Source organism: Geotrypetes seraphini, chromosome 3 (genome assembly GCF_902459505.1).
Source record: "Geotrypetes seraphini chromosome 3, aGeoSer1.1, whole genome shotgun sequence".
NCBI lineage: Eukaryota > Metazoa > Chordata > Amphibia > Gymnophiona > Dermophiidae > Geotrypetes > Geotrypetes seraphini.
In genome coordinates, this window is record NC_047086.1 from 335,788,078 (window position 1) to 335,801,422 (window position 13,345).

At 40.1% G+C, this 13,345-nt stretch overlaps 1 protein-coding gene across 8 annotated transcripts in view; it reads right to left on the reverse strand.

Annotated features, from left to right (window-relative positions):
* The window catches only part of USP34 (ubiquitin specific peptidase 34), a 1,084,964-nt gene that overhangs the window by 23,828 nt on the left and 1,047,791 nt on the right, over positions 1–13,345 (reverse strand). For all 8 annotated transcript variants that reach the window (XM_033939082.1, XM_033939080.1, XM_033939079.1 and 5 more), the window contains one exon: positions 5,743–5,850. In XM_033939082.1, the coding sequence (XP_033794973.1) occupies positions 5,743–5,850 (108 nt within the window). The remainder of the gene's footprint in view (positions 1–5,742; positions 5,851–13,345) is intronic.

A 13,345-nucleotide genomic window follows, 5' to 3' on the forward strand; every position in this document is an offset into this window, starting at 1 on the left:
AGTTTGTTCAAGAGCCTCCTATGAGTAACTGTGTCAAAGGCTTTGCTGAAATCTAAGTAAATTAGATCTAGCATATGTCCTTGATCCAGTTCTCTGGTCACACAATCAAAAAATTCAATCAGGTTCGTTTGGCACGATTTACCTTTTGTAAATCCATGTTGCTTTGGATCCTATTACCCATTAGATTCTAGGAAGTTCACTATTCTTTCTTTCAGCAACATTTCCATTATTTTTCCAACAACTGAAGTGAGGCTTATCGGCCTGAAGTTTCCCACTTCATCTCTGCGACCACTTTTGTATATATGGACCACATCTGCTCTTCTCCAATCTCCAGGAACCACTCCCGTCTCCAGAGATTTGTTGAACAAGTCTTTAATAGGATCCGCTGAACCTCTCTGAGCTTCCTCAGTAGCCTGGGACGGATCCTGTCCAGTCCCATTGCTTTGTCCACCTTCAGTTTTTCAAGTTATTCATAAACACTTTCCTCCGTGAACGGCGCAGAATCTACTCCATTTTCTTGTGTTACTTTGCCAGACATTCTCGGTCCTTCTTTAGGATTTCTTCCGTGAACACAGAACAGAAGTATTTGTTTAGCACATTTGCTTTTTCCTCATCACTCTCCACATAACGGTTCATAGTATCTTTTAGTTTTGTAATTCCATTTTTCATCTTCTTCCTTTACACTAAAAACAGGTATTTTGTTACAGATAGATTTTTCTTCCAGAGTTCTGGGTATTATCCTAGACTCATCACTCACATTTCATGAACAGATAAATTATTTGGTAAAAAAGTGTTTTTTTAGTCTGCATATGCTGAGAAAAGTTAGATCATTATTTTATCAAGACCACTTTTCAGTGTTGGTACAGTCTATTGTGCTTGACTAGTTGGATTATTGTAATTCTGTTTATCTAGGTATCAAACAGGGTAGTTTAAGAAGACTCCAATTGATACAGAATACAGCAGCCAAACTCATCATTGGGAAGATAAAGTACGATCATGTCTCCTCTCTGTTGAGAGAGCTTCATTGGCTCCCAATCCATTTTAAGATCCAGTTTAAATGTGCATGTGTCACTTTTAAGCTTCTTTATGGAATATTCGGCCCTCTGGTCCCTTCATATTGGAATACCCTTAGATCTTGCTATTAAAGGAATACACAGAGATATAAATTACTGTTCCTTCTTTTAAAGGAATTAAATCGGCTGGGAAGCTGAGTCAATCTTTCGCTTACAAACTGGTAGAAACTTGGAACAGGCTTCCTGACTCTGTCAGATTGATAGGTCAGTTACAACAATTTCATAAAGTCCTAAAAACTTTATTATTTACACAGTACCTGAACAGTATACCTAAAGATTCAACAAACTGATAGCTTTACAATATTTTTTCCTCTTATGCCTTTATTCTTATTTTTCTGGTCTTTAATTACTTGTAAACTGAGTTGAGCTCAGTTGGGAGATGACCCGGTATATAAATCGAAGACTAGATTAGATTAGATATCTGAAAAAATTTTTGTCTCCCTTTTTTTACATTTTTAGCCATTTGCTCTTCCGCCTATGCTTTCGCCAAATGAATCTCTCTCTCTTGGCTTCTTTCAGTTTCACTCAGTCCTTTCAGTTTCACTCATTCCTTTCTGTACTCCTCTTCTTGGTTTTTTTTAATATTTCAGGAACGCCAACTCTTTTACCTTTATTTTCCCCACCACCAGTTTGGAGAACCATATTGGTTTCCTTTTTCTCTTGTTTTTATTTATTTTCTTCACATAAAAGTCTGTAGCCATTTTTATTGCTCCTTTCAGCTTAGATCACTGTTTTTCCACTTCTCTTATGTTCTCCCATCCCCGCTGGGGCAAACCCCAGCTCTTGTAAGATCAGACGGAACACCTCCTGCGAGAGGGACCATGCTCCTGGGTCCAGGAACTGTCAGCCGAGGAAGACTGCCAAAACATCATCAACTTTGGCCCCATGGACCACTGAGAAAGACACAAGATGTACCTCCGCCCAGTGGAATGCTACCAATCTTTCTAGCCAAAGAGAGAGAGAAAGAGCACTAGAGCTCCCTTGTGACTTACATACCCCACCGTCATTGCATCAAAGAAACTTGCACCTCTGATCCTTTCTGAAGAGGCTGGAGAGTGAATAGTGCCCGAATTTTCTGAAGTTCCAGATGATAGGTCAACCAATGTTGCGGATCAGGAATCTACTGCCCCTGAATGGAGCAGGCCCCACAATGAGCCCACAATCCAACTGGCTGACATCCATCCTAAGAGTCATCCGCTCAGAAATTTGAAAAAGCCAGCCACCCCCTGAAACCACCAGCTCAAAATGCTGCTAGCCGGGGAACAGCATCTGAAGAGGAAAACTCAGCGATGATCACCAAGATAGGAGGGACTCCCATCATGGATGCATGGGCGCTCCAGCCCAGGGATCACCTCCAAGGTGGCTGCCCGAGACCCCAGAACTGCAGAAGAGAATTATGATCTGTTGACGAAAGTTCTATCTACTTGTCCTGAGAAGAAACACATGACCCTATCTGGAGATGAAGAGAAGCCCCAGAAACTCCAGGAACTGGGAGGACACCAAGCGTCTCTTTCAGAACTTGCCAACACCTGCAACAGAGACACTACTGTCCCCACTGCACCTTCGTACACCCAACAAGACAGAGCTCGGATCACCCGCTGTCCCAGAAAGGATGGACTAGGACCTCCCCCCCCCACTTGTAGAAAACTGCCTCAACTACCAATACTGAGATGAAAGTGCGAGAGCTGTCGCAAGATCCAAGGGGCAGAACTGCGAACTGGAAATGCTGTTGCAGAACATGGAAATGCAGAATCCTGTGATGCTCTGAGCAGATTGAAATAAGAAGGAAACCTCTGAGAGATCCAAGGACACTTGAAACTCCCCTGTATGATTAAACTACAAGATATCGAATATTCTTTTTGGGATCCAATACAACTATAACAATTCTTAATTGCAAGAGAAAAGAAATAGAAATGAGATTTGTTTCACCTTACTGAGAAATATGAGGAGAATCAATATAAATAGTATTCCAGTTTACGGAATGATTCAGGGTTCATTAAATATGAACCAAGAATCATTATCCTTTATATTTCCTGAATTTTATTTTATTAGAAATAGCAAGATATACTCCCCATTAATGTGGGCTTAAAAGGAGATTTGTATGTATGATTTGATTATGTATTGTTTTATGTGATTTCCTTTTTTCTTCTGAATTATTGGATATTGTAAAGTATTCAAAATTATAAATAAAGAAAAGAAAAAAAAAAAAAAACGTTGAGCAGCGGCAGGATTCGCAATAAATGGCAGCCGGGTGGTCATCTAAATTAGCCGCACGGAGTGCCCGGCTAAAAGGCCCTAGGAAGAACACTGTATATAGAATGTCCCCTTTATTTTTCTTTCTTTCCTGTGGATTTCCTTTTTTTACCCATTGAAGAGCAAGCTTCTAAGAACATAAGAATAGCCTTACTGGGTCAGACCAATGGTCTATCTAGCCCAGTAGCCCATCTTCACTAGCTTTATTAGCTGGAATCAGAGCCTGCAAACAGCCTTAAACACCACTGTCCCTATTCAGATATTTATTCCTAATGCAACATGCAAAAAGTCCTGGTATCACAGCAGTCTTCACCTCCTGAAACATCAGTACAGAGTGAGTTTGGCATAAGCAACATAATTCCTCTGATCTACAAGCCTGTAGAAACCTTCAAAAGGAATATAATTAAAAAAATAGCAGGATGCAAGATCTGATAACTCCCCAAGATGTCTTTTTCATTAATATCAAGACTCACTTCTTACCTTCCATTGTGCAATCTGTTTCCCTCAGCTGATGTTTTAGGGAATCACTTTCTCAATAAAGTTACTAAACTTAGACATTCATTTTTACCAACAAATTCTTCAACAGATACGAAACCATGTTCTACAGATTCTTTAGTAGTTCAGTCTCCATCATTTATTACTTTTACCTCATGAATCTTGCCCCTATCAAACTGATCATCTTTCACACTTCAGTCTCTGGATAAATTATCCAAGATCCTCTCTTTAATGAGAAGTACAACTTGTTCTTTAGATCCGGTCCCTTCCTCATGGTTAAAACTATCTGTTCACAGCCTTTTGCCACTTGTTTAAATTTGATTAATGTTAGTTTATCATTAGATGTGGAAAAAAGCCCTTGTCCATCCAATCCTCAAATCCAACTCTGGAGATCATTCTGACCCTAATAACTATAGATCTATCTCCAATTTGTGCTATCTTTCCAAGTTGACTGAAAGAGCATTTTTTTGAACAATTATCATAATTCGCAGCTCTAACTCATGCTCCACATCCACGACAAGCAGCCTTTCGGAGAGACCATAGTACATTGACTGCTATTATTGCACTCCTGAATGAAGTTCATGTCATCTTTGAATCGGCAGAGTTGCAAGCTTCCCTCCATCGCTGACCTATCTTCCATAGGTCAGCGACGGAGGGAAGCTTACAACTTGCTGCTCTTCCTTACTTCGGGCCTTCCTCGTTGCCGGGTCCTGCCTTCGCGGAAACAGAAAGTAGGCAGGACCCGGCAGCGAGGAAGGCCAGAAGCAAGTTGTAAGCTTCCATCTGTCATTTACCAGTCTCCTCCTGCCTGTCTCCTGCCTTAGCCCGTAGTGAACTCATGCTTCAGGGCTCTAAGGTGTGCGTGCTGGCTTCCCTTCTCTTCTCCTCCCCCCGGGACGTAACTTCCAGTTTCGGAGGGAAGAGAGAGGAAGCTGGCACGCACACCTTAAAGCCCCGAAGCATGAGTTTGCTACGGGCTAAGGCGCTAAATCTCCAGCCAATGAGAGGTGGGTTTTTAAAAAAAAAATGTTGAGCAGCAGCGGCAGCTGCAGGATTCGCGATGGATGACAGCCGGGCAGTCATCTAAATTAGCCGGGTGGACTGCCCGGCTAAAAGGCCCTAGGGAGAATACTGTATTCCATTGTTTTTACCCCTATTGTTTTTATTTTATTAACTGAATTCTATTATTTAACAGTTCCTTTTTACATATTACTTTAATTCATTTACATATCATTTACATAGATGGTGCTCCTATCTGTAAAGTTAGGAATTTCTATGAAATATTCTACATACTTCTCTCCTCTCCACTCCTTCCTGTCCTCCATAGTCCTCCCTACCCTCTTCTAACCCCTTCCTTTGTAATATCTTTACTTTTTAATAATTGTTTTCTCAGGTACTTTAGCTAGATTGTGAGTCTTCGGGACAGTTAGGGAAGTTCCAAGTACCTAATTTTATTTTTATTTTATTGTAACCCATTCTGGGTTCCTGGGGAGGACGGGCTATAAAAATGAACAAATAAATACATGTCATTCATCATAACCTTAGTCAAGAATAATGGAAGGCTAAACATTATTTGACAGAAAGTAAAATCTGAGATTTAGCAAAATCCAGCACAGACCTGTTTACTTACACCCAACAATAAACCATTTCAAGGCATATGCAATCGACAGTGTCTTTTAAAGGAAAATAAAACTAGATGAAATTGGAATAGATTTGAAATTGTATTCCAAGACAGGCTAAAAGATGACAAATGGGGGTCATATAAATGTTAAATAGAACAGAGGACAGTGCTGAGCCTTGTGGAACTGCAGCACAAATTGAAACACAGTCACTGCACTATTCCTCTTAAATCTGAGTTTTGAAATGTACATGTTTGTCCTTAGGAATTTCCAGCAAGTAGAACAATTTTAAGATGACATACCTATACAAGCATTTCTGAGTTCTGGAGGACTGTATGAATTAAGCAAGGTTAAAAGTTTATGAGCAAATTCAATTCTCTCCTGCCACTGGATCAATGCTTGTTTCACATCTGAAAATACAAAAGAAAAATGTATCCAATATAGTAATTGATTTCCTTTAAGGAGCTTCACTCTCATATTATGAATGCCCAAAACAAATGCAACAGTAATACTGATCTTGCTAATATCACTATTATGATGTATCATTTGTATACTGCTACAAAATACAGATATAGTAGAAACACAATTGTAATGGAGAAACACTTCTACGATGGTTGGATGTAAGTTGTCTACAGATGGAATGAAGACAAGTGCAGGTTCAATGTAGAAATCAACGGAGGAAAAAGCCTCAGACAAGGGCCCTCCCACCTCCACAAAGGTGGAATAGCGGTGGTAAGGCGTTCACCTCATTAGCTAAAAAACCTCCTGAAATAACAAGAACTCTGCACTATTAAAAAGTTCTTAAATGGAAATACTGAATGATAGATAAAAAATATATCTTATCACTACTTAGCTTACCGATCATTTAAAGCTAAGTAGTGATAAAGATATATTTTTTTATCTATCATTCAGTATTTCCATTTAAGAACTTTTTAATAGTGCAAAGTTCTTGTTATTTCAGGAGGGTTTTTAGCCAATGAGGTGAACGCCTTACCACCGCTATTCCACCATTGTGGAGGTGGGAGGGCCCTTGTCTGAGGCTTTTTCCTCCGTTGATTTCTACATTGAACCTGCACTTGTCTTCATTCCATCTGTAGACAACTTACATCCAACCATCGTAGAAGTGTTTCATCATTTGTATACTGCTGACACTTATCATAAGCAAAATAAACCATAAATCATATTTCTGTTACGATTGTTCGTCTGTGATGTTTTTAATATTTATACATATTTACATATACATATATACATACATACATACATATTTACATATACATATTTACTGTTTTTAATATTTATATATATTTACATATACATATATACATACATACATATTTACATATACATATTTACTGTTTTTAATATTTATATATATTTACATATACATATATACATACATACATATTTACATATACATATTTACTGTTTTTAATATTTATATATTTACTGTACTGTAGTTTCCAAACTACAGTACAGTACTTGCAAAGTCAATTTATGTACAGTAATTTGAATCTTTATAGTTTATTGATTTATATCCCACCTTTCCCAAGGCGGGTAACAAGGTACAAACATAATCAATACCACATACATAACAATCAACCATCGTAAAATATCACCAAAAAATCATGCTATATAAGGTCATAAACAGGCTACCAGTGCTTTTCCCAAGCACATATTAATTCAGGTCCCATATTTCATTCTACAAAAAAAGATGTTATTTCAACATTTTTTTGAAACCACTGAAATTTGTTTGCTGTTGTATGAATCCTGGGAGCTTATTCCACTCTTGGGGACCCATCCAGGAAAACATACTGACTCTAGACAGTCAACCGTAATTGTTTCACTGTTGGTATATGCAAGTCAGCGTGAGTCATGGAACACAATGCACACTGTGGTTCATATGGCAGAATAATATCCATCAAATACCTTGGTATCTGATTATGAATACAGAGGTTATGATTGGTCACATGAGCAAACAATTATCAGGTGGCAGTTTAAAGTTTAATTTATTATTTACTATTGAAGTTTCAACTGGACATGTTTCATCAACTTAAGTATGAAATATGGTACTATACACTATAAACAAGTTCTTATTATAGTCTGACCATGTACACACATAGAATTATATTGTATTATAGCCCATTAAATCATGGAAAATCCACCAATATATAAAATATCAGGGCACAGAAATATCTAAAGACCATTTCTTTTTGTTAAACACAAGTTCAGATACAGTATTCATATAATTCTTAATAATGTTGAACATAATACTGTAACACATACCAATCACTTATTCAGATGGTATCTTCATCCTTGTCATCCTGTATATGTTCCACATGTGGTATAGGAAGAGGAGGAGGAGATGAAGAGGATAAGTGACCACCAGATGCCTCCTCAGGCAGTGGAAGATTGGTGTCTTCATCCTCAACATCCTATACATGTTCTGTATGTGGCGCAGGAGGAGGAGGAGGAGACAAAGGGGGTGCCTCCACATGAGTGGCTGATGTGGAAGAGGTAGATGGGGAGGCAGGGACCCTTGATATTTTCTGGAAATACATTGTGATTTCAGTCTGGCTCTTCTCCTTCTTCATTTCTTTCTTTATAAAATATATATATATATATATATTTTCATGTATGTAGATATTGCTGCTTCTGCTAACTCCTTCACCTTCAAGGCACGTACCATGGATGGATTGATATTATAAAAATAGTCCATGACAGCCTTGAACCTACACTGACCTTCTTCAATATTGCCCAATATAAACTTGTCTTCTGGTACTTGTTCTTTTCCATACTCTTCTTCATCTGGTATTGCCTCTCCTTCGGGAACAGTCAGGTCCATTAGGTTATCTTCTGTTAATTCATCAGCTCTGGCGTCTATTGAAAGATTAGGTTCTTACCTGAATAATCTTTCTGTTAATCTACTATGGATTCCGATTGTGTGGTGATCAATCCATTCCTGTCAACTGGACTTGCAGAAATGAGAATACAGTTTTGAGCACCTCCCATATGGAGGCGGAACCCAGAACACCCTCCAGTTAAGTCTCAAAGCAATCAATCACCCTGAAACAAGACAGAGGAGGAGGGGAATGTGGAATCTTTCTGCATACAATAACCAATTCTGTTCTGATCTGTAACTTAGAAAACAAGAATTAGAACAATTCAACATAACAATCGGAAAACAACTATAGGGAAACAACCTGTGTGCAACTTGAACAAACATTAAGGGAGCCAGAGGCTGAGGAATACACTTACTCACATCGGATTTCTTGGCATTTAGCCATCTAGTTAACAGGAGAAAAATTCCAGGCCTAGAACACAGAAATATCCAAGGTAGAAAAGCAGGCGAAACATGATAGACAGAGGGCAGGCCGTACAGAATTCGTAGTAGATTAACAGAAAGAAGATTATCCAGGTAAGAATCTAATCTTTTACTCTATTACATCTAATCCGGATTCCATACATGTAGTGACGTACCAAAGCAGTGGCTGACAGCTAGGGTAGGATAGAAGAGCTTGCCTGCTATACCAAGGACCCAAAAGCGGCGTCCTCCTCACCCGCCACATCTACTCTGTAAATTTGAAAAAGTATGTTGAGTGGACCAAGCAGCTGTTCAGCAAATCTCTGCGGGAGGTACTGCCTGAGACTGCCCAAGAAGAGGCAACACTCCTGGTAGACCACTGGCTGCTTACTGCAGGCAATATAATAATAATTTATTTTCTTATATACCGCCCTACCAATAGTTCTAGGCGGTTCACATCAGGAAAAAAACTGAGACATCGAAGAAATGGCCATTCAAATCCATCTAGCAATAAAGGCTTTAGATGCCAGCTTGCCAAGCCAGGGGTGTCTGGTAAGCATGGTTAGAAAGGTGAAAGCCATTTGTCCTTTCTAAATACTGGAGCAAAACCCTGTAGACGTCCAGCTTCTTCAACAATCTATTCTGTTTGCCAGACTCTGCAGATTGAAAAGCAGGCAGATGAACCTCTTGGTTGACGTGGAAATTTGACATCACTTTTGGAAGAAAGGAAGGAAAACACGGATGGTAAAACCTTCATCCATTATCCTGAGGAAAGGCTCTCTAAAGGAGAGTGCCTGCAGTTTCACCATGGTGAAACAATCATCACCAGAAACACATTCTTGACTGTAAGGTCCAAATATGAAGCATCCTTGAGGGGATCATATGGAGCTTTATTGAGGCACGTTAGAACCAAATTAAGGTTCCAGGTCAGAGGGATGCTGCAGCAGAGGCTTCAATTGGAGAGCTTCCTGGAGGAATATGGTCACATCAGAATGAGCTGTCAGCCAAGACTTGCGATCCTGCGTCAGGAGGCAAGAAAGACGGCCAACTGCACCTTAAGGGAAGCCACAGATAGGCCTTTTTCCAGCCCAGCCTGAAGGAAAGCCAGGATGATCTGGAATAGGAGCCTGAAGTGGCTACATCCAGTCCTTAGTACACCATTGCTGAAAAGCCTGCCAGGCCTTTGTATAAGTCGCCAGAGTAGAGGGCTTCTTAGCCCGAAGCAATGTGGCAAGAACCACGTCGGAATAACCCTTGTGAACTAGCACCGAGTGCTCAAGAGCCATGTCTCAAGACCAAACCGCTGTGGATTCTCCATGGGGATTGGCCCCTGACTGAGAAGACCGTGATGAAGAGGCAGCCAGAGACCTTTGTCCTGCTGCAGACATACTAAGTCCACATATCAAGGTCAGCGAGGCCAATCTGGAGCCACCAGGATCACAAGGCCTGGATGAGCTGCAACTCAGTGAATAACCTGTCTCACCATGAATCAAGGAGGGAAGACGTAAAGGAGACCAACGTTTGGCCAGGGCTGGACCAATGCGTCTAACCCCAAGCTTCCTGGGTCCACTTGAGCCCAGGCAAGAGGCAGGATTCTTCGGGCAGTTGCACATCCTGTGGGTTGGTGTTGCGAGCCAGTGCCAGATCGGGGTAAGGGCTTGTGATTGGGCAGGGGATGCCGGTTCGTGGGGGGGGGTGGGCTTGCAAATCGAATCAACACTCGGGTTTGTGAGGCACGATTGCTCGAGTGTTTTGCTCGTCTTGCAAAACACTTGCAAACCGCATTACTCGCAAACCGGGGTTTGACTGTATAGTTCTAAAATGGACTGGTGAACCCAAATGTCTTCTGCAAAACAGATAAACTGGTTCTGCAAGGTACTTCATGTGAGAGAGATCTTTGTCTGACGGGACAGACTATGTAGGATATCAGGGCTAATTTCATATTCTCACTTTTAAACAGCAGGCTGAAGTTTAACCAGATTCACTAAACTATTTGCTGTTCACCCACACAACCTAGAAAATATTTTTACATTTTAATATTCTGTAGCATGAACAGAGATTTTGAACAGGTTTCAATATGAATAGAACTCTTATTTCCATATCAGGGTGGGAAAATCATTCTGAATCTTTGGCTATCCAAGCACTAAAAACTGGTTCTGCAATAATACAATCCCCCCAAAATCTGAACCTACAACGGTATGGGCAAATGCACCACCAGCTTGATCCTTCAATAAGGATAAAATATATGTAGAAAAATTCAAAAAATCAATCAAGAGGCACTATTCAGTACCTCTTGAACCCTTATGATGACCAATGGCCCCGGACAGGTATTTATTAAGTGACAAGCACTTTAGATTGAAATCTAAATAAATCATGCCCCGTACATCATTATGCCATTTATAAAGTATAATAAACAAACTGGTGAACAATCAAGTGCATGAACACCACCGAAGAGGTACCAGAAGGGGAAAATATAAAATGTAAGGTGATTAAAGAAAAAGCCCTTCCGGAAGAGCACTCACAAAAATTCAGACCAAAATAAAAGAGGAAGGAAAATTGAAAACCGGGGTTGAAAATCAACCAAAAAATCCCCCAGATTGCCCAAAATCCACACAAGAATCCAGTGTGAAGATCCAATAAATAAGTGTGAAAAAATGAGAAAAAAGGAAACTACATAATCCCTCGAAGAAAACCAATCAAAGTGTCCAATCAAAAGTACAAAGTCCATGAGAAAACAGAAAACTGATACTTTAAAAAAAGTTCACTGACACTGCCAGCTGGAGCGACCCTAAGGTACAATAAAGGGTCTAATAAGTAACTCACAAAATGGGGCAGAATAAACTACCCCGCACAAGTAAGAGAGTAAAAAGTACTTAGCTCAAACAGCTGGGGTGATCAGTCAATGGGAGATCCTAGTCCGTGCTATATATCCGATAAGATTCAACTGCAGTTGCTGGCCCGCACTAGGTCTCCACTTAACGTGCTGTATCTTCAACTGCAGTCACTGGTCCACACTATGTCTCCACTCATGTCTCCACTCGACAGGTCCTGTTTCAATGTCCTCATCAGGAGGGAGGAAAAATCACCGAAATTGTTAAATAAATGGAAGTCCAAGGAACCGGAACCCAATCAGAGGTTCAGGATACCCACGGGACGCGGCACAATCACGCTGCTTTGACAAACACATTGAAAGGAAGGGCCTTTTTTAAAACCACCAAGGGGCCCAGCCCACCGCAACGCACTAACGTAATGACGCTGGGGAAACAAACAAGCAAATCTGATGCAAAGATTTAAGTGAAGCACTTGTCAACATTTTCTTCAATCCATAAGAGGAAAATGCTTGACGATTGAAAATCCAAAAGTTTTCCCTAACCAGTAGCTGAGCATGTATGTCCCCCCTAAAAGTCTTAGGGATTTGCTCAAGAATGCACCATTTAAAGTGAGCAAACGAATGATGATGTTTAAGGTTGTGAGTCACCATCGGGGCAGTGTGTTTTGCTGTATTCAAACAGCTTCGGTGTTCAATCAATCTAACTCTTATGGCTCTACTAGTGCACCCAACATAAATCAACCCACATGGACAAGAGATCACATAGACTACATGGGCAGAATCACAAGAAGTAATGGCCTTGAGGGGATAAACCCGTTGGGTCTTAGGATGAGTCCATGAGCTCCCTTGCTGGGAAGTGGTACATATTTTGGTTTTTGTTGGCCGAATCTATGGCTAACCATAAAAATTAGACAAGCAAATAAATTTAACTATAAAGGTTGCCAATTTAGGTAAAAAGCACCTTAAACAAAGTATACCATTTTATATGTGGTAGGCAATTCTATAAAGGAAAGTAGGCGTCTTCTTAAAAAGTACTAGTATAACTGGGTATACAGTCATACTGTATATGTGTTAGTTATGAGCACATAGCCGTAGAGATTGTGTAAATGCTTGTGCCTAGATTTGAGAGATTTAAAGATATTCAGAAAAGCACCTAGCTGGATTATTATTTACATGTGCTCACTTAGATAGGGTGGGCCACAGAAAAGTAGTCCGCCTCTAATAATAGTGCCAGAATGATGGTGTTCTCCCTGGAACAGCGAATAGTGACTGTGGAAGGCTATATGCGAAGTGGATCGATTAAGAAAATTCAAGAAGCCTTCGCCGACAAGTACCCAAGAACAAAATCACCAGCTAAAAGTTGTATTCAGAGTCTGGTTCAGAAATGGCGTCAAAATAGTTCTGTTGCAAACATAAAGAAATCGATGCCTCCATCAGTCTGGGTGCCCGAAGTTATGCATGACATTCAGCAGTGGATTGCAATTAGCCCCCAAAAATCAACTCAAAGACTCTCTCAGCAAGTTGGTGTTATCACAAACGACATGTTGGCGAGTGCTGAAATCTTTGAACCTCAAACTGTACTGAATAACATGTACAGGAACTGAAAGAGCTGACAAAGTTAAATGCGTAAATTACTATAAATGTTTGCAGATTATGATTGCTGATGGACATTTGGATCCATCGCTGTAATTTATGACGGATGAAGCTTGGTTGCATTTATCAGGTCATGTAAATTCACATAATATGAGGTACTGGTCCGGGGCGGGCTACTTTT